At 42.5% G+C, this 21,410-nt stretch overlaps 1 protein-coding gene across 1 annotated transcript in view; it reads left to right on the top strand.

Annotated features, from left to right (window-relative positions):
* myo3b (myosin IIIB) overlaps window positions 1–11,185 on the top strand; it is a gene marked incomplete at its 3' end in the record, with an annotated part of 63,992 nt that extends 52,807 nt beyond the window's left edge. The window contains 4 exon segments of the mRNA XM_083638172.1: window positions 10,118–10,218; window positions 10,602–10,648; window positions 11,078–11,163; window positions 11,166–11,185. Coding sequence (XP_083494298.1) covers window positions 10,118–10,218; window positions 10,602–10,648; window positions 11,078–11,163; window positions 11,166–11,185 — 254 coding nt within the window.
* Between the last annotated feature and the right edge of the window lie 10,225 nt (window positions 11,186–21,410).

Genomic DNA, 21,410 nt, shown 5'->3' with positions numbered 1-21,410 from the left:
TGATAAACAGCAGCATATATGATCAGAGTGCTCCTCATGCTCCTCAGCATGATAAACAGCAGCAGATATGATCAGAGTGCTCCTCATGCTCCTCAGCATGATAAACAGCAGCAGATATGATCAGAGTGCTCCTCATGCTTCTCAGCATGATAAACAGCAGCAGATATGATCAGAGTGCTCCTCATGCTCCTCAACATGATAAACAGCAGCATATATGATCAGAGTGCTCCTCATGCTCCTCAGCATGATAAACAGCAGCAGATATGATCAGAGTGCTCCTCATGCTCCTCAGCATGATAAACAGCAGCAGATATGATCAGAGTGCTCCTCATGCTTCTCAGCATGATAAACAGCAGCAGATATGATCAGAGTGCTCCTCATGCTCCTCAACATGATAAACAGCAGCATATATGATCAGAGTGCTCCTCATGCTCCTCAGCATGATAAACAGCAGCAGATATGATCAGAGTGCTCCTCATGCTTCTCAGCATGATAAACAGCAGCAGATATGATCAGAGTGCTCCTCATGCTTCTCAGCATGATAAACAGCAGCAGATATGATCAGAGTGCTCCTCATGCTCCTCAACATGATAAACAGCAGCATATATGATCAGAGTGCTCCTCATGCTCCTCAGCGTGGTAAACAGCAGCAGATATGATCAGAGTGCTCCTCATGCTCCTCAGCATGGTAAACAGGATGGAGCCTGAGGATCAGTCAGAGCTGACTTTATGGTTGATGAAAGCTGAGCTACTTATGTTAACAGGCTTTTTGAAGATTATAGTTGTGGTAAACATACATGTCAAGAAAGAGACGTTGAGAAAGTGGAGCCACAACACAGGGACCAATTACCTCTGCATCTACGAAGATGATTAACCTGCTCGATTGAAGAGAGGAGACGAGGAAAACAAAAGCAGGGCGAAGAATAGTTTGAGTTAATACTGATTTTATTGGTTATAGTTGTGCCCTCAGTCTATAGTGTGGTGCAGTCAATAAGAATTGATTTTGTTTGGAGCCCTGAGCTCACTCTCCACTGTTTAGCTACAGCTGGAGTTCAATGGAAAGGCGGTGTTAGGACACCGTTATTCCCCACAACGAGGTCAAACCCACACTCACTGATCCTTCTCACTTTCCTAGCATCCAACTCCCTCATTACCAACAGCTCTGACACCACTCCCCACATGTCCTCCCACTGTTTGCAACCACCAGGCGCTCTTCAGCCAGCCTCTACCACCACCATCACCACCATTACCACCATCAGCAGCAGCAACATCATATCAACATAACATCTGCCAGACAAATGATCCACCCTCTCCATGTTCTCTAGACAAATACTCTCCCTCCCTCTCGCTGTCTCTCAGCCTTTTGATTTATCGGTCTGTCTCGGCATATCCCAGCGTCTCAAGCGGATGCCTTCAGTTTTAGGCAAATTACAGGCTCGGCGTAGCGGCAGCAGAGATTTGGAAGGGATAGGAAAGACTCAACTTAACGGAAGGAGTTGCCTCTGTCTGCCGCTGCCTACATAATCCTCTTAATGTCAGTGGGAGTAGTTAACAGGATGTACTTCCAAACTACTCATCATCACACTTTCAACAGAATAATCTCTTCAGACATAAAATCAAGGTAGAGGATGATACTGTAAAGTTCTCTGTGCTATCACACCAGTAGATTCAGTCATTTGGTACAGTTTATCAAAGTTTTCCGTGCACAAACTGGTTTATAATGGTGATATTGGTGTGGTGGTCATCATACTATATTTAAATAAACATATCTTTTCTTCAGTCAAACTTATAACCTAGTGATCAGTGCTTTTATTTGTTCAGGGAAAAGCACATATATGCCCAATATGTGTGCATGCTCAAAACCATTCATTTGTGAATCTGTTTGTGGGCGGGTTTTTACTGGGACTCACTGCTCTCTTCCCACTGATACATTATACGTATTGCATGTCTGACAAATGATTGACTTCCACAAAGTTTACATATTTTTTCCGCACAAACATTTCTTTTGGAGTCAAAGTTCCAAATTTGCCGTCAGGGGAAATGATTGATTTCAGTGTGAAAAATTGGTTGTAAGTAACAACATCCTCTGCCTGCATTAGTGAAAACAGATGCAGGAACTGCCCTTTGGAGCATTATCTGCAGAACCTTCGTGATTTGACCAGTGTGTCTTATAATTCAAAGCACATGAGTTACCATTTAACTATGATGTCCCAAATGAAGACAGTGGTAATAAATCTCAGGAGCCCTGAAAACCTCTGGAACTTCTCTGCAAGTTGGACTCCAGATATCTGCCTTTGTTTGCAACTGGCGAATTATGTGTGTGAATGTGTGTGTGTTTTCGCGTGTGCATGCACACAAGGTTTATGTGTCTGTGTGTGTGCGTGTGCGTGTGCATGCACACAAGGTTTATGTGTGTGTGTGTGTGTGTGTGTGTGTGTGTTAGGGGGAGGTTGTGAGGTAAAGAGAGGGGTCTGGGTTGCACATGCCTCATTTAGACATCAAAGGCCCCTGCTGATGATTTTTCCTTATAATCCATGCCTCTGCTCTCTCCATCTGAATAAACAAAGCCCAAGTGGCTCTTTTGTGGTCTGGGAGAAGTCAGGTGATCGCGGCACGTGATTTAGGCGAGTAAATCGATACATCTCTAATTTATTCCACTAAAAATCCCTTTTAGCAGCTCTTTTATGTTGTTTCTGAGGAGCGCTCTGATTTTCAAGGGATTTCAAAGTGGTATTTAGAGATGTAATGCGAGTCATCGGCTCCTCTTTGAAAATGAAAGAAATACCTATCTCAAAAAGAATTCCCATCCTTTTTATCTCAAGAAGCAAACATGAACGTAAGTCTCTCACCAAGACGAGCGAACTCTTCTGGGCTCTCTTTTGATAGGGAGAAATCAATATTGTTTGAATTCCAACGCCTCTGTATTCCCGGGTTGACCGTTATTCCTCCCCACCTCCAAACAGCAGACGTTACCCACGATCACTTAGCAGCCCCAGTGTGAGCCACAGTCTGACCCCTTCCCAGATCTGCCTGCCTGCCTGGGTCCAAGCCGGACTGTCATGCCAGAGGCCAGTTTGGCAGCCTCCATGCCTGTAATGTATCTGCAGGAGCAGCATTCCTCCGGGGCTGGCCCGGATCAAATGACAGTGATTTCCCAAACAGAGGCGGAGAGATGGGAAGCCTGACCCATCCTCTGATCTGCTGCACGCTCTAATCGCTGCAGGTCAGATTGGATAAATGCTGATGTTGAAGCCCGTGTGTTGTGTTTTGGACTTGAACAGATCTGCAGTAGATGCTGATGTTGAAGCCTGTGTGTTGTGTTTTGGACTTGAACAGATCTGCAGTAGATGCTGATGTTGAAGCCCGTGTGTTGTGTTTTGGACTTGAACAGATCTGCAGTAGATGCTGATGTTGAAGCCCGTGTGTTGTGTTTTGGACTTGAACAGATCTGCAGTAGATGGTGATGTTGAAGCCCGTGTGTTGTGTTTTGGACTTGAACAGATCTGCAGTAGATGGTGATGTTGAAGCCCGTGTGTTGTGTTTTGGACTTGAACAGATCTGCAGTAGATGGTGATGTTGAAGCCCGTGTGTTGTGTTTTGGACAGATCTGCAGTAGTAGACAGGAATCCAGCAGGATATCAGGCCAAATAAGAGATCATCTCTTTCAGTCACAGTGGAGGGTCTGGAGCTCACAGGGAATTTGTCTCCCCAAGACCTTCATAAGATTCTACCGGAGTTATGTTGTATACCAGTTGTTCTCAACTGGTCTAGCCTCACGACCCACGTTTTTCGTCATTAAGATTCAAGATTCAAGATTTTTATTGTCACTCCATGTATCACGTGTGAAATTCTTGTGCTGTGGACTCCGTTTACAACATAGTACAAATATAACAGGGCATATGAGTGCAAAAACAGCAAGAGACACAACAACAATAAGGCAGTATAGTGATAAGACAAGTCAGAGACAGTGGCATATTCACTGCACATAGGTGCACATGTCGTGTGCATACTTTAGACGTGCTTAAACATTTTAAATTCAACGTATTTGACATACAGGTGCAAATAGCATGTACCTTATTAAACATACAATTAAACATTAGACATACGTAATGGTAGCAGCTACAGTACGGTACAGTACGGCTACTACACTATTTGTGTATGTTAAGGAGTCTCGTGGCCTGCGGGAAGAAACTGTTCCTCAAGCGATTTGTGCGTGCTTTTGGAACCCTGTATCTCCTCCCTGAGGGTAACAGGGAGAACAGGCTGTTGTGGGGATGGTTTGTGTCTTCAGGGACCTCCTGAGGCACCGCTGTTTATACAGTTCATGCAGTTCTGGAAACTCACATCCTGTTACGTGCTGGGCCGCGTGTCTCACTCTCCGTAGCGCCCTGCGGTCCATGGTGGTACAGTTCCCGTACCAGGTGGTGAAGCAGCCAGTCAGCAGGCTTTCAATGGTGCCTCTGTAGAAGTCCCTAAGGATTTCTGGCCTTAGCCCAAATTTCTTCAGGCGCCTGAGTCCGTGTATTCGCTGTTGGGCCTTTTTGACAACAGTGGCGGTGTGACCGGCCCACGTCAGGTCCTGGTGGATGTTGACTCCCAGGTACTTGAAGCTGTCCACCCTTTCCACCACTGTGCCGTTGATGGTCGCAACCCAAATTTCAGGTTATAATTTTTAGGCCTATAGTATATGCCTTTTAAACAAGTTTAAACTGGTGATGCTCATCAGGTTTCAATAATCTAATTTGAACTGTATGAAATAAAAAGGCAGAACTTTGTTGAATTAAATAAAAAGGCAGAATTACAGGTATATATGCTTATATAAGTTAAACTGCTGATGCTCTTTTCTGAATGGTCTAGGTCTCTAGTGTGTGGTTATAAAGTTTCATGAGGCTATGATTATCCATCACAATAGGTAATTTTATACAGTCAGGTCAAAATGGTCTTGAGTCTCACTAAAATTAAATTGCTACTATGGGGACTAACATAATCTCACATGAATACAGTTTGGCTCATTGAATCCACAAGAATCTCAGATTTCCAGTCATACCCAATTTATGCAATTCCAATAATGTTTATGGAGTATGCAGAAATATTCAAATATACGGTAATTCATGCAAAAAACTGCATGGTTTTTGCCAAATACTGTATGGTATTAGCATAAAGTGGGCATGTCTGTAAAGGGAAGACTCGTTGGTACCCATAGAACCCATTCTCATTCAGATATCTTGAGGTGAAAGCCGTCAAGGGACCCCTTTGAAAATGTCGTCCAAACTCACCAATACTGTAGCAAGCACACTCAATCCAAACGTTCAACTTCATGCTGAAACATCTATTGCTGTCTGTCATTTAGAGTGCTGGCCTGTTTGTTTTTTTTGTTTGTTTTTTTTGCCAGTTTTTCCCATGCCAAAATGTATCCTAGCATTGGAGTGCTATTTACCTCACCTTCTTGACAAGCTAGCATCACAGGGTTGGTACCAATGGATGCCTTAGGTCATCTAGTTTCATAAGATACCAGTATCTTCACTCTGGCTTTAGAAATGTGCCCGCTACACCATCTGAAAGACCATAATGCCAGCCACGGACAAGGCTTCCTCAAGGAGTAGAAGAACTTTTCTTTTTTCATGCACACATTTCACCAGTTGAGAACCACTGTTGTAAGAGGGGCTCTTGCAATGAATGCAGTTAGAAGACAGTATATCACTTATTTTTGTTAGTGGAGTTGGTTTTATAAACTGTGAATACATTCGTAAGAGGTACCTCAAAAAGTACCGTAGGTTGGTTGAACATGTACAGTATAAACAGCCCATGCGGTTGTTTGGTTACGCTATTTTGCAATATGATTCCATTTTGAAACTTCTTTCAAGGCCTTCAGGATTCATTATTCGTGATTGAGTGCTTTGATGCGCTTTCAGGGGAATATGAAATTTGCTTATCAAACCCATTTCAGATATCATTAGCAGAACAATGTCCTACATACGGACATATTACTGAAATTTGAGGTGCAACCCTTTCAATTGTATTAGATAATTAGGTGACAGCATGTCATGAGGATAGCTTTTTCAACCTTCAAAAAGCTAGTTCATAAAGCTAACATAATGTTCAGTTTGTTTATCTCAATCTAATTCCAACCGCAGTGCTTTTGATACCTAGCCTGGTAAACCATCCTGATCACATGATCTCACATTCTGTTTCGTTCTGATAGGTAGAGCCAAACAGAATGTGAGATCACGTGATCAGCATGGTTTTAACCAGGCTACTGTATGTTGGAACCAACCAAGTTGATTGTTGTTTAGATTAAATAGATTAAATACACACTGAAATCTACATTAGTCTTACCAAACCTAGCTTAAAGGGATAGTGCTGTTTGTTTGAAGTTGGGTCCTATGAGGTACTCTCATACAGTCAGTGCACTGGGTAAAGCACTCTGGATGCATCGCGCACCGAGATAGGAGAACTGCACTCCAGCTGCGGCAGGCACAGAGAGCTGTTTGCTGAGTGTGAAGGGGGCCATGAGCAAAAACGTAAAAAACAACAGAAAAAATACATTAAATGCTTCCATACTGCTCACCTGGCATAATCCAAGTCTCCACAAGCCCTGAGATGCCAAGTTGACTTGAAAAGATGTCATGTACACCCTGTTGTTAGCTGAAATCGTCACTGGAGCTAGCAGCTGAAATTACAACAACTAGGGTACAACCTTGCTATAGTGACGATTTTAGCTAAAAACAGGGTGTAAATTACATATTTTCAAGTCAACTTAGCATCTCAGGGCTTGTGGAGACTTGCATTATGCCAGGTGAGCAGTATGGAAGCATTTTATGTATTCTTTCTGTTGTTTTTTACATTTTTGCTCATGGCCCCCTTCACACTCAGCAGACAGCTCTCTGTGCCTGTTGCAGCTGGAGTGCAGTTCTCCTATCTCGGTGCACGATGCGTCCAGAGTGCTTTACCCAGTACACTGACTGTATGAGAGTACCTCATAGGACCCAACTTCAAACAAACAGAACTATCCCTTTAATAGATACCCAAATATCCAAGCAAATCACTGGGATAACAGGACAACCGTACAGTAGATGGTACTTCACACCTCTAAGTCATTAATAGCTAGATTCACAGCAAAAAGTCGGCTCGCATCCTAGAACTGACCGGAGCTTTCTGGGCATTTACAAAGTGGGAATTTAGTCAACCTACTGTATGCTGGTTTGAATAACATTAAGATGTGTGTGTGTGTGTGTGTGTGTGTGTGTGTGTGTGTGTGTGTGTGTGTGTGTGTGTGTGTGTGTGTGTGTGTGTGTGTGTGTGCGTGCGTGCGTGCGTGCGTGCGTGCGCGCTTCTGTGGGGAAGGGGGGCTGGTCTTTGATGTACTGTATAGGATTGAGAAGTGATGAGGTGTGTTCAAAGTGGGTATAAAGTAGTGTTAAGATGGAAAAAGCAAATGCAGCTTTAGTCAAGGTAAAGAAGCCGAGGTAGCAGGAGATGATGCAGGAATGTCCTGTCTCACCCAAAACGTAGGCAGAGAAGATGAAACATCAGATATTAAATATAGATGCTTCCTTGTAAAGGTGTCTGGGCTTTAAAACACATTTTTGTAACCCATAAACCCTGAAACCTGGCATGTGCTGTTGTAGAAGAATGTACTAAGCCTTCATAATTGCCTTATGTTTGAAGAATCAGGTTATCATATAGCTCATTATCTTTAGCGAAAGGCATCAATAGCATTTCACTTTCTGTGGTGTTATGAATAATTCATTGATCAATTCACATTGCTTTGAACAATGAGGGAAAACAATGTTGGGCTGCCAAACATGCCATCATCTGAAGAGAGGTAGTTGGTACAGAGAATTGAGGGATTATGCTGCCAGTCCATGGATGGCACATTGATGTGTGTGCAAATTGCTCTTTAGTCAGTTTAACAGTTAAACAAGGCTCACGTTTGTGACATTGAGACTAGAAATGCCTCCTCGTGTTTGTAAGCAGGGCACAAATCTACATCTAGAGTCCTGTAGATCTGCTGAATCTACATCTAGAGTCCTGTAGATCTGCTGAATCTACATCTAGAGTCCTGTAGATCTGCTGAATCGACATCTAGAGTCCTGTAGATCTGCTGAATCGACATCTAGAGTCCTGTAGATCTGCTGAATCGACATCTAGAGTCCTGTAGATCTGCTGAATCGACATCTAGAGTCCTGTAGATCTGCTGAATCGACATCTAGAGTCCTGTAGATCTGCTGAATCTACATCTAGAGTCCTGTAGATCTGCTGATGTCACTAATGGGAGGACTTTTCTTAGGTCCGTGTTGAGCTGTGCCTGGCTGAGATGCAGCAGTCATCTTTATGGCCAGCTGAGGGGCAGCATACAAGATCAGCCAACATTGTGTGACAAATGCCATCGTAAAAACACAACAATGGACCACAGATTTTAATTTTTAATAATTACGCGAGTTGACTCCTATATACATAAACAGTAAGTAATTGATAGGATGGACATCTGCTTGTGCAGTATATAATGCATCTAGTGTTCAGTGAATAAACTTAAACCTGCACCTTTAAGTGGCTAAAAATGTAAAATAATGACTTCACAACGTACCTCATTGAACGTAACATCAAAGACCAAGCTGGCACCCATCCCACAAAAGACTATTGGGCTGCCACCTCAATTATGTGATACACAATCTGGGCACCCAGAGTCTATCAGTCTGACGAAGACTGAGAGACTCTGGGTTCCCAGATTGTGATACATCAATGCACACAGTAAATAGCTCCTCCTCTACACAAATGTTTGATACATCAAAACAATAAATTACTAAGACTCAGACTTGTAACAGTCTCACCAAATATTCTTATATGCCGTTATTAAAATACCTTATAATGAAAATGGGTCCAGACAACTACTCACACTTCATTTTCACACATGTACAGTTTTTTCTTTTTTTCTTTCTTTTTTTACACACAATAACTATTACCGGTATATTCCAAATGAAAGCTAATGTCGTTGCCAATCTTAATTTTGCTGCTCACTGGTAAAAGCAATGCTGTTCAAGACTGTAAACAAATTGTTGCACAAATTTTCTTCTCCAAGCCCTTTATCTGTTTTGTCATTTGCTGTGTGGTCCGTATAAATAAGAACTTGTTTTAAGTGATCTGCCTGGTAAATTAAAGTTGAAATAAATGCTAATAGTCATGCTGCTAAACAACGTGTAAGCTCCCGTGTAATATTGGAAACCCAAACAAGAAGTGTTTTTCCTCCCTTTTTGACTTCCTGGTTCTGGGCACAGGTAGTCCAAATACCTGCTTAATAAGAAGTGGATTCAATACCACACACGACACACCCCAATTTCACCTCAGCTCCCTGCCATTGTAGTTGTTTGACACATTTAACCATGGTCTGCTGTACTCCTGTCAGGAGAGATTAATTAGATGCGGTTCATGGGGGTGAATTTGTGCAATGTTAACATTTTATGGAGTAGGCTCATCCACTACATTACATAATCTCACCTCAGTAATGTAGGTGATATTTTCACCACTTTCTGCACAGTGCGACAAGGATTTAATAAGTCATCTGCAGAATCTGTTTCTTTTTTTCACCATTTTCTCCCCAATTGTACTTGGCCAATTTTTTCCCCCTGCTGCCCCGGTCGCTGCTCCACCCTCTGCTGATCTGGGGAGAGCCAAGACTAGCACCATGTTTCCTCCCACACATGTGCAGTTGCCAGCCGCTTCTTTCTCACCTGACAGTGGGGGCTTCACCGGCAGGACATAGCACGTGGGAGGATCACGCTATTCCCACCAGTTCCCTTCCCCCGACCAGGCGCCCCGACTGACCAGAGGAGGCGCTAGTGCAGTGACCAGCACACCTACCCCCAATCCGGCTTCCCACCCTCAGACACAGTCAGTTGTGCCTGTATGGATGCCCGACTAAGCCGGAGGTAACACAGGGGTGCGAACCTGCGACCCTCGTGTTGGTAGGCAGGGAATCTACCACTACACTACCGGGACGCCCGGCAGAATCTGTTTCTAATCGGTGCCGTCGTCATGGTGATGATCATATTTAGTGATGGTGCTTGTTGTTGTGAGTTTTGCTGGGTTGGATCAGTGCCCCTGCTTTCCTCTGTTGCAGGTCCAGTGGTGAAGCTACAGCAGAGAACCCCTCGCCGGCGGGGCCAGCAGCCCAAGCTGCTCAATAGCCCCGAAGACAGCCTGTACTACAACCAGCTAAATGTGAGTTCAAAGTGCCCATAAAGGCCTTTGTCTGACTTTGGTTCCACATGATAATACAATTAAATTTACCTGTGCCAGACCCTGGAGCCCCACCCCCACGCTTCTCTCTGCCTCTTGTCTTGAACATGTGCTTATGCTCTTTATCTGTTGCTTTCATGTCAGGATGTCTGCCTTCACGGTGAATAATTGATGTGGTTTATCAAAGCTGAGCAAGATGCATGCTTCATCAGACTCACTTGAGCCCTTTGATCAGAAAAAAATTATGCTGTGACTTCTGATATTATCAGCATCTGCCTCGCATTCAACACAAAATCACTTTGAATTAAAAATTAATGACTCTCTGCTCATCTTTTGACTGTGTGTGCTCTCGGCCCTTTCCTCAGAGAACTCTGGATTACCAGGGGAGCAAGAGGAAGCCGAGAAAACTTGGGTAAATAACTGCTTTCCTTCTTACAGCAACTCTAAACAGAGCGGGCCCTTTGTGGAATAGGAGAACCCAGAAATGGAGTTGTTTTCTCATAATGTAAATGGAGCGCCGAAAATAACCGGGTTTCTATGAGCAGTTGCTCTGCGTCATTAGAGAGGGGGTTACATATTGAGGCTTCGTCAGCATGCTCATTTCAATTGTTGAAGGTCTAACTTGTATTTGTACTATAAATTACATCCTGGTTCAGTCAACAAGATCCGTGTGCTTGGAAAAGTATGAACTCCTTAACAGCCGTATCTGCAAATATTGTTTTTATTTTAAATGTCTACATTTTGTTTTTGTTTTTAGTGAGAATAACTGCATCACTCCTCTACAGTACATTATTGGGTTGAACTCCTCCATCCTCTCTTCTTGTCTTCTCTCACATCACAGTCAAATCAAAGTGCTGGATGGAGAAGATGAGTACTACAAATTACTGTCAACTGTGGAGTCAGTCCCTGAGGAAGACTACGCCACTGGGCACCCTCCCACCCTATCTAGTGGGCCTCTCCTCAGTCAGAGCTGAGCCTTACAACCTTGTCGACCGGTAAGACAGACGCACCAGACACACACATAGACACTCCACAGAACATCCTCTGTAGTGGATGTAGTGTGCGGAGCAAGTAACAGTGATGCCGAATGAGCGAGCTGTACAAGAGAAGCCCTCAATTCGTAATTCGATGCGGTCAAAAGGCGTTTACATGATGACTTACTCATCAGTGACATTTACAATTCAATCCCCCCCCCCCCCCCCCCCCCACACACACACACAGTTTTCTATAACTAAGGCTACTGCCATTTTCTGTGCATTTTCTCTACTTAACAGAATTGTTATGCCTCCGCCGGCGATAGCTATGGCCGAAGGCATTATGTTTTCGGGTTGTCCATACGTATGTCCGTCCGATGCTCGTTAAGCAAACGCCTTAATGGAATTGCTTAAAATTTGGCTGAAACGTCCACTTGGACTCAAGGGTGGTCAAAGGTCAAAGTTCAAGGTGACTGTGAACTCACGACTGCCCTTTCCATGATTGTTAATGCGATATCTCAGGAACGCCTTGAGGGAATTTCTTCAAATTTGGCTCAAACATCCACTTGGACACACGGATGAACTGATTAGATTTTGGTGGTCAAAATTCAAGGTCACTGTGACCTCACATAATAATAAATAATAATAATGATTGGATTTATATTACGCCTTTTCAAGTGCTCAAAGCGCTTCACAGAATCATTATTCGTTCACACCATTCGTACCGGTGGTTCGAAAGCGTGGCAGCCACACATCGGCGCTCAACGGTCCCTCCGACCACCATCATTCATGTCTACATTCATACCAATCATACGAGGCAAGGAGGGTTAAGTGTCTTGCCCAAGGACACAACGACGGCAGCTGGGAGGGAGCGGGGATCGAGCCGCCAACCCTTGCGTCATTGGCCGACCCGCTCTACCTCCTGAGCTAAAGCCGCCCCACATCCTTCCGTTCCATCAAGGAAGGGGGGCGGGCTAAGGGTCCATAGCTAGGGTTATGAAGGTCATAGAGAGTCGGTATTTGAGGCGTGGGTATTGGGAGTGGCTAGGGGGTGTGGTGAGGGAAAGGGGTGGGACTAGGCCAAAGGGGCCATAGGTAGGGATAGGAAGGTCGTAGAGAGTCCGGGTTTGAGGGGTTTGTTAGGGGTAGGGTACGGGTAGGGGTAGGACATTTCTCCATGTTGAAAATGATTAGCCATGTTGTTGAGGTACTCCCAAACATTGCCTAAGTGCTTGTATGTGTCTGAACAGACACATACAAGCACAACCGCAAGGTGATGAAATACAGTAAGTAGCTGCTTTGCAAACTGGTTGTGAAACGCTACAGATGTTGCATCAATAAATGACAAATGAATGACAATGCACATATGAATGACAATGCACATAACAGAAAGAATACAACATCATCTGGTGTAGTGGGAGGGGAAGTCCGATCAAATTCATAAAGGATAATTTGCAAAGTCACAATAACAACCCTTGAATGCCGATCTTCCGCTCACAGTTGTAGTTAGTTTTGATATTGCTATGCCAGATATTTCAAATAGATTTGGGAGAAACCCCAGCTAGTCATTAAGAGTCCCTCGTTTTGCAGGCAGGGTTATTTTAAACGCATCAGTGTTAAAATCGAACTATTTTCAAGTATTATGTCTATTATCTAAGACAGATCCAGAAAGAAATCCATCTGAAACCATTAGTATCACTATGAGTTTTCCCACAGAGAGGCTTGAATCTCCAAACAGATCCTCTCAGAGGCAGAGCTTTGAATTTCACCCCGAAATACAGGAATTTTCTGTTAAGATGTGAAGTGTCGGAAATGCACGGCCAGTGAGTTGATTTGTAGAGCATCTTTTTTTCTTCTTCTTCTTCATTCAATTTGCATATCATTTACTGCATCTCCTCTTGTTGACACCCCAGGGCCTGAGAAGAGATTTGGATCTTAATAGGAAGAGTAGGGTGGTATGACTGAAGAGCCCATACTCCTTATACTCAGCGGGGGAAACATGAGCGCTCTGCCTAGATAGCGAGACCAGTTGGGTTCAGGTTCATGGGAAACCTGGTAGGTTTAAAGAGGCCCAAGGTGAGCAGCAGAAACCCAAAGCTCAGTACTGTATTCTGACTTTTACAGTAGTCACCATACCTGACACACTAAACATGAGTATTTATTGTTTACCAGTATATAGGTGGAATATAATTCACTTCTTCAAAAGCCGCTTCCTAAAGAAATATGTAATTTAAAGCATGCAGTTTAAGGTAGGTGGTTATAAAGAAGAGTCTACCCATACTGTTACTTGACCATTGTGTGGTTTTAACTCTGTCATTTGCCAACTATAAGTATGTTTTATGTTGTTTTGAACATTGACCATGCTTGTAGTTGTATACAGTAGTAAATCCAAATATTACACTCTAAATCTGTCTTTATATAATGACATTTTACAACATTGTTTACCTGAAAACCGAAAAAATATTTTAAATTGTATATCATCCTCAGTCAATTTAACAGTCAGTGAATCTTGCTGTTTTTGCCTTGTTTCCAGTTGCCTGCGGACATTCATTTCTAACATTTACCAGAAAGAGAGAAAGTAGAACTCAGAGTGGGTTTTTCATTATCAAACTAGCTCACATAATTAAAATACATGAATTTTAAAGTCCTCCTATAGATGTAGTCCATTTTATTTGTCCTATTTAACACTGCATAAATAGGATGTCCATTCAAAAGTGCAAAATTGCAAGAATAATAGCCTAGACCATTGGGAGCATTATAATGTGGCGGCACGGTTAGTTCAAAAGCGTTTCACCTCCGGTTGTGGCCGTGGATCCTGCAGTAATTATAATACTCGTTGTGCATGGCTCCCTTGTTGGGATAGCTGGTTCCTCTGAAGAGCCGTCTAAAATAGGTCACCCCAGCACCCTGTAGTGCATCTTAAAAGTACACTGAATCAATTAAGAGTGATCACACTCCCCTGATTATTTTGGCCCTGTTTTACCATGGAGAGGAATTTCAAATAGGCTCACTAGTTTGAATAACGAGGTTGGACTGTGGTGACATATGGTGCCAGAGTGGGCGTTTCTTTCCCTGTTTTTCTCTGCCAAATTAACTCCCTGGCTGATTGCCTGCTTTAGCATATGAGAGGAGGTGAGCGGAGGTGTATATGTAATTGCCTTGGTAGGCTGATTATGTGTTGTAAATGTTATGAAATAACTGTCATCACTCTCACAAAAAGATGTTGTGACCTAATGAAGTGAAGCTTCTGTGTTATAGCCTGCCAGTTGAGCGGGACACCACAGCACAGAGACAGTGTCAAGTCAACACGAGGGGGCCTGACAGACACCTGTGTTTTCTTTCATACCTCTTCGTAAATCCAGCTCCCTCTTGTTTTTCCTCATTAAATCTGACTACATCTGGTGTGAGAGAGGACTCCTTTAATGTGGTGAGCGTTACCGCTGCTGTTATTCTTGCCATTTTAGCTATTTGCTCCACACACCGCGCTTTCATTAAAAGCTGCCATCCACTGCGGCCCGAAACATTCCTATCCAAAGTTTCAAAACCACCTTTATGATATCACTCTAGCTGCAGCCTTAACAAATGATGAAAAGCTTTTCTCTTCTACAGAAGCATACGTACCTTTTCACCTAATAGCGATGTCTCACTTCAAAGAGAGAACACGATTAGGCCAACATTGTCCTGTTTCTATATCCGTTGAGTTCAAAGGGAGCGCTTGAATACCAGTGTTTCATGAGCAGCCTTTTCAAACACACTGTTTTAATGCAGTTTATGTGCTTTTGATTTCCAGATGTTACATCTCAGATTTTCATCAGAAAATACCACACATTATTATGATTGCATACCATAGTTATTCCTAAAGTAAAGAATGGTAATACTTTATTTGGCTAGTCTGCCTACAGAGAGCCAACCGAGTATTTGTAACATTTCAACAGCGTATTAGTTGATATTAGTGACATTCAACAATTCAACCGTTTCACTTTGTCTGTAGATGTTTTAACAGCTTATTAGTTTGAGATTCAAAAACAGATTGTCTTGGCTTCCCGTTCCACACACCTGCACCTGTAGGTATGTTCCTGAATTGTCACAGATACACAGTATAGTTGAATCGTTGAATGTCAACTAATAAGCTGTTGAAATGTTACAAATACTCTGTATGTAGACTCTCTGTAGGCGGACGATCCAAATAAAGTGTTACCTAAAGAATGAATGCAAAGTCTTAGTTTGTAATAGTTTGTGTCTTTGTCCACGGCGTATGTGAATACGGATGGGACAGGGACAAACAGACGTCTAAAATGTCTACAACCTTTGCGTTGTGACGCTCTTAGCCGGCTAATGATTGATGCCAAAGAAAGGGACATGCATGAGCTTGAAGCAGATGTGAGATGTGTTGAGGGCTGTGAGCAGAAGCACGTTCCCTAAAGACTGCATGAATAAAGACTGCTTGAGCCGGGCAGAGAGAGACAGAGAGGAAGAAGGAGATAAAAGACTCTGTTGAGTACATACATCAAAGGTCTCTTAATGACAAGGGACGCCATTAGGCTTACAGTGGCTTTTGTTTCAGCTTCCTCACACCTGCAATTTGTTGAGGGCGTTCTTCTATGCACTGTTGAGTTGCTCACATTTGCATGAATATAAAATGCATGCATGAGGAGATGGTTTCCTTCCTCTAAAGTTGGTATAGTGACCAAATGTTTTGCTCCAAATTGCAACTCCCTTTTCAATTGCAAAGGAGGCACCACCATTCAGTTCTTCCGTGTTCAGAGGGGTGAGGCTAGCAGAGGCTTACGTAGAACAATACAAACAGTACAGAAAATCTGTTATCCTGTATGCCATGAAATGTGTTTACTTAAAACTTTCTTCTTCTTCTTCTTCTTTTGGGGGGGGGGGGGGGGGGGGGGTGCCTCCGGTGCTGGAATGGGATTTGACAAATCAGAGCGTGAAATTGTGATTAGCCTCTCTCAGTTTGTAGACTGAGTGGGGCACTAGCAGACTTGGCATGGCCAAAGGTGTAACCTGTTTTGTTTTGCCCCGGCACTGCTTTCCCAGATGGTGGGACCAGCTGCCATTGAGTAAACGCTGGACGGGTAACAGTGTGAGAAATAGCACGGCCTTGTTTCCGTTTGGGACGCAGGACGGAGAGCTTGTCTTTTCGCCACTGCCAGGAGGAGGAACGCGGACATACAGTATCACCTGGTGTTCAACCCAGTGACCTTTTAATTGAGGTCGAAATAAAATGACGTCCGTGACAAAACGGCTGTTTTAAAAGCAGCCCGACTGGTTTTTAAATGTGTCTTATTTCAGTCAGCCACATGCGTCACCCCTGGTGCAGGTGGGCCTTTTAAGTGTCTTCCTCAAAGACTCCCAGGCAAGAATTATGGGCACTGGCTGTCACCAGGATCAAACCTGCTGGACCAAACTTCCATACAGTTTGTTCTGAAAGGCTTGTATAGGTGCTTTTGTGCTTGTTGGCACCTCAGTACGATTATTGGATATAATGTCTTTTCTATTATCATTTTTCCTGGGAGAGCACTGCAGGCTGTAACCCTGCAAAGCATTGCGAGGGGGAGAATTCCCCTCTTTTAGAGGCTGGATTAACTAAGGCACCCAGGGTGGGCTGAGAGAAGGTAAAATGACCTGTCCCGCCTTACGTGACCCCAGGCCAGCCTGCACATTGCCAAGGCTTCGCTCTTTGCTCTTGAATATGCAGAGATCCCCTGCTTCATAGGCTGGGGGAGAGGAGAGAAAAAAAAGTTGTATCACATTGCAGGGAAAATTAGTGAGACCAAAGTTGGAGTTTCTCGGTGTTGGGGGCCTGCGAACAATGGCAGCTTTCTGTCAGACAGCGACTTCAAAAGCTCTGCTGAGTGACTGCTCTGAGTTAGACTTTGTTGTAGATCACTGAGGAAATTCACAGATGTTTTCTCATACGAGACACCATTATAGAGGCTCAAGTACCCAGTAGCCTCGAGCGTCTCTCTCCCTCCCTCTCTCACTCCCTCCCTCCCTCTCTCACTCACTCACTCACTCACTCTCACTCTCACACATGCACCCTCCACCCCGACTCCCCCGTCTCTGAAATCTCTTGTATGACACAGATGTGGAACCTGTTTGCTCTCCAACTGTCCAGAGAATATGGAAAGTTAAGAAGGGATCATGTTGTGACATTGCCCCCAACTCCGTCAAATCGACACTTCTTCTCACTGTCAATTCCCTCAAACTTTCAAGATCACATGCAGCTGCTTTCTCCCTGTCCATTGTGGGTGACTGATTGCCACTGAGCTGTCAATCACTGCAAATTCAATGAGGTGAATGAAATTGAACATTGATAATGGGGAAAGTATTTTGAGTGTGCCGCATAATAGGAAGCATATTGTCATAGCTTTTCTCTCTCTTCTACAGATTGCCTTCTTCAACTCTGAACTGGACTTCAACCAAAACAAATGACTACATCTTAGCACTGGATATGTATTGTATATTTTATTTATTAGTCCATTGTTTTATATGAGTAAAATAAATGTAATTTGATTAATAATGTATTTTATTATTTGAGTAAATGTATATTCACTGTTAGTGTTAATTAATATCTCTAATCCAAAAACAAACCTTGTCATGGTGGTAGTATGGTAATGGTCATGCATCGTGTCAGTCTTTGATTTTTACCTGCAACATACCAATTTGTCTTCATATTAATTCCATTTTTATCCCAGTTGTAGATTTGTCTGAAATCTGCTCTTTAACTTGCAAATATATAAAACAGCACATCTGTGTGTCTCGTTTGGGACAATGCACATTTGTTGTATTTTTCATACCGTATGTTAATTATGTCAACATTTGCTATCATTTGCACATATTTACTAATAAGTAATAGGCTATATGGGAGTTGTCGCAAACTCAAGTCAGCTCTACAACAATGTCAGTCGCCTGTTGCGCTTTTGTAAATGTGTTGTTTGTGTTTTAAACTCAGGAAATTAAGATTTCTGAAATGCCGACCATACATCAGATATCGACCGTTTTCTTTTACTGTCTGTCATAGTCGATTATTAGAAAAGTCCCTTATTTCAGACAGTATGTTTCAGGTTATTTAAGTTCAAATCAACTCGTCATGTAACGTAATATCACTTTCTTACCCCTTACATATACAGCTGTGCCTGTGTGAGTTTTATGAAATATCAACATTACAAGACTGATCTATTCCTTTTACTCTGCTAATCGCTAAATGCAGCTTCACCTAATTATATGCCTCATAATGGTATTGCAGCTGTATGATGGACAATCCCAAATGTGCTGTGGTAGAGTTTGAAGTACTGGCTGATTCCGTCTTCAGGTCCTGGGGTACCAGCAGAAAACTATTGCTTCCTCCAAGTTAATTTTCCCACCAAATGCCCCAGGAACATTTTCCTTTAGCTGGAGCACTGCTAAGGTGACCCTGTAAAACTTGAGGCATGGCAGTGAGAAGGCAAAAGGTTTGGGCCAAGTAAATTACCTCAGGGCCTGGACATTGTGTCAGACACATAGTCATGAATTTCTTCCCAACTATATCAAAGGTGGGTGCAGCCAAATCCATCACAGCTGAAGTCCCTTTGAGATGCATTAAAATGTAAGAACTTGCATTTAGGGCTGAAGAGAGATATATCAAAGAAAGAGAGCAATGGTTTGGTAATGTTGATGGCTCACAAAATTCATTCCATCATTATAATTATGTTAGGGGGATGTGGTCAAAATTGGCCTTGCACAGCATGACAGCTTACAAGTAATGCCCATTTAAGCGAAGATCCACCTGGAATCAGAATTAATATACTGATCTTGTGATCTTAAGTTAATTAAGATTTGTAAACATGCAGTGCTTTCCCAAATCCTGAAAACAAAGAAGCAAGCCTCTATTCTGTTATCTTATTAAAAGACAAAGGCAATAATTAGTGATTTGGACTAACTACAGTCATAAAGCATTTCTTTGACCATGTGCGTCTAGTTGTTTTCATGGATTGTAGCTAAAAATACTGAAACAAACTCTGCCTGTGAAATCAACTTCAGTGCTGCCACTGTTTCCACGGTTGGTATCCCATCCATTCTCTTGGCATTTCTTGTTTCTACCTTTTGAAAGAGACTTGATCATCTTCACAAATCACTGTTGAGGATCATATAGGAAAATCACATGTCAATTCTGCTGGAGGGTGGATCCTTCCTTTAATTTACTTTAGTTGTCTTCTTAGAGCAGATCACATTTGACATTTATCTGACATTTAAACCTGAAAGCAAAAAAAAACACAATGAACTGACATCACTTTGCTACAGAATATTATCAGAAATATCAGTATATCAGAAATGATCAGAAATACAAACTTTTTGAGTGTACCGCAAAAGTGCTTGGTTTCACTCCACTTATTTCCCAATTGACTGAAATAACTTAATAATTGTGAACTGCCCAATAATTCACTTGTACTCCGCTAACAGCATACTATATTTCCCAATTTCATCTCTTCTCACCTGTTCTTTGATCTTTGTATCAAAATCCTTTTATACCAAATGCGCAAAGTGAATACATGTACACCAATAAAGTACAATTCAGAATAAAACTGGGTCAAATGGTTCTTGATTATGACAAAGCTTCATATGCACACTCAAAGGTTGCAACAATTTATAACATGACCTCTTCTGCAGGTAATAAGCAGATTTTTCAAATCGGACTCATCTTTTTGCAGTTAATAGAAAAGTTATTATCCAACCACCTAGTTTATGCGCCTCTATACCTGTTAAGCAGTATATAGCAGCTTCACTCCTCACCCACCTCTGCCATAACTTGATGTAAACAAGGTTAATCTGCACTAGTTTGATATCAGACAGTAGTGTGGCTACACCACTCCTGTAGCCAAGTGTTTTGTAGTTCAACATGGCTCCAGTACAGCCCAGCAGGACTCCCCCTCTCCCTCATGACTGTGTGGAGAGCCGTGGGAGAGGACTGGGAACATTAATCCCTTCAAAGGAACAGATCTAATTCAAAATCTGCCGCTCTGAACTAGTTGAGAGGACAGTGATTGTTTCTGCAGGGAAGCCAGATAAAGATCACAGCATTGATATAGAAAACTACAACTTCTGATACAGCCGAAGTTGAAAAAAGTTTGGAAATTATCCTAATAAAACGACGCACTCCTTTGCCTTAATTAAAATTGTGTGTGCTGAGAAGAAAGGCACAAAATGTCTCGGTGTTTTACTGTTTCCCCCCACATCACAATGCATCTGCTTTATTTGAATGTTGATAGCCTACTGCATTGGGTCCTGAATGTATGTGCTACCCAGTTTTTCTCAGCTTAAGATGGGAATTCTTTGGAATTGACCTGACAGGTTTTTAAGGAAACAATGGAGACATCACCCATTTCAAATGCCACTTTGGTCACCTGAATCAATGGAGGGCTATTCAGATTTCTCTGTGTCATGTTAAGTAACATGTTAGCCACATTTAAATGAGACTGAGTCAAAGAAACAAGTATTTGAATCATTTAGTAAGGGCATAATTAAGTGTTTAATGCACTGTTGCAGTTCAAAGACACAACAAAGAAATGTAATTCAAATTACAAATGTAGAAGAAACACCAATTCTTAAGAGATGAGCAAAACTTTGTGTTGAGTCACTTGATTTGCTCTCTTTCCTCTATCAAACAGCCAGGCAATGTGCTTGGAGATCTCCAGAGATAACAATGTCACATTGTCACATAAGGTTCTGCTACAAATCCTTAATTACAAAAAGAGGATCAGATGACTACAGCATCCAATACCGGGGTCTCCAGGCGGCATGGGGGTCTTTGATCAAGAAAATCCAATTATTTGTGTATATACATTTCCCACATAGTGATTACTTCATTAATTGTCCCGCCTTTATCTCCTCCCTTCCCATCCCCCCTAATAATCAGCTCTTTTATCCAGACCAACAAACACACCATAGGAGCTTTGTGGATTCAAAGGATTTGCTTTCCCCTCTCAAAGAGCCGCTATTCTTTGATGATTGGGCAGCGGCAAACTTCAAAGTAATAAATCTTATTTCTGACTGGCTGGCGGCCCACCAAAGTCCTTATCAAATTCTAAGAAGTGATCCCTCACTCTTCAGATACTCCATGGATATCACGGGGAGAGGAAGCACTGAGTGAGTGAAGACCTGCACGACAAGACATTTTCCTACGAATTACACAATATTTATCTCAATTTG

The sequence above is a fragment of the Poromitra crassiceps genome, assembly GCF_964638095.1.
Source record: "Poromitra crassiceps genome assembly, chromosome: 6".
In the NCBI taxonomy this organism is placed as follows: Eukaryota; Metazoa; Chordata; class Actinopteri; order Beryciformes; family Melamphaidae; genus Poromitra; species Poromitra crassiceps.
This window is presented reverse-complemented; position numbering and strand designations above follow the sequence as displayed.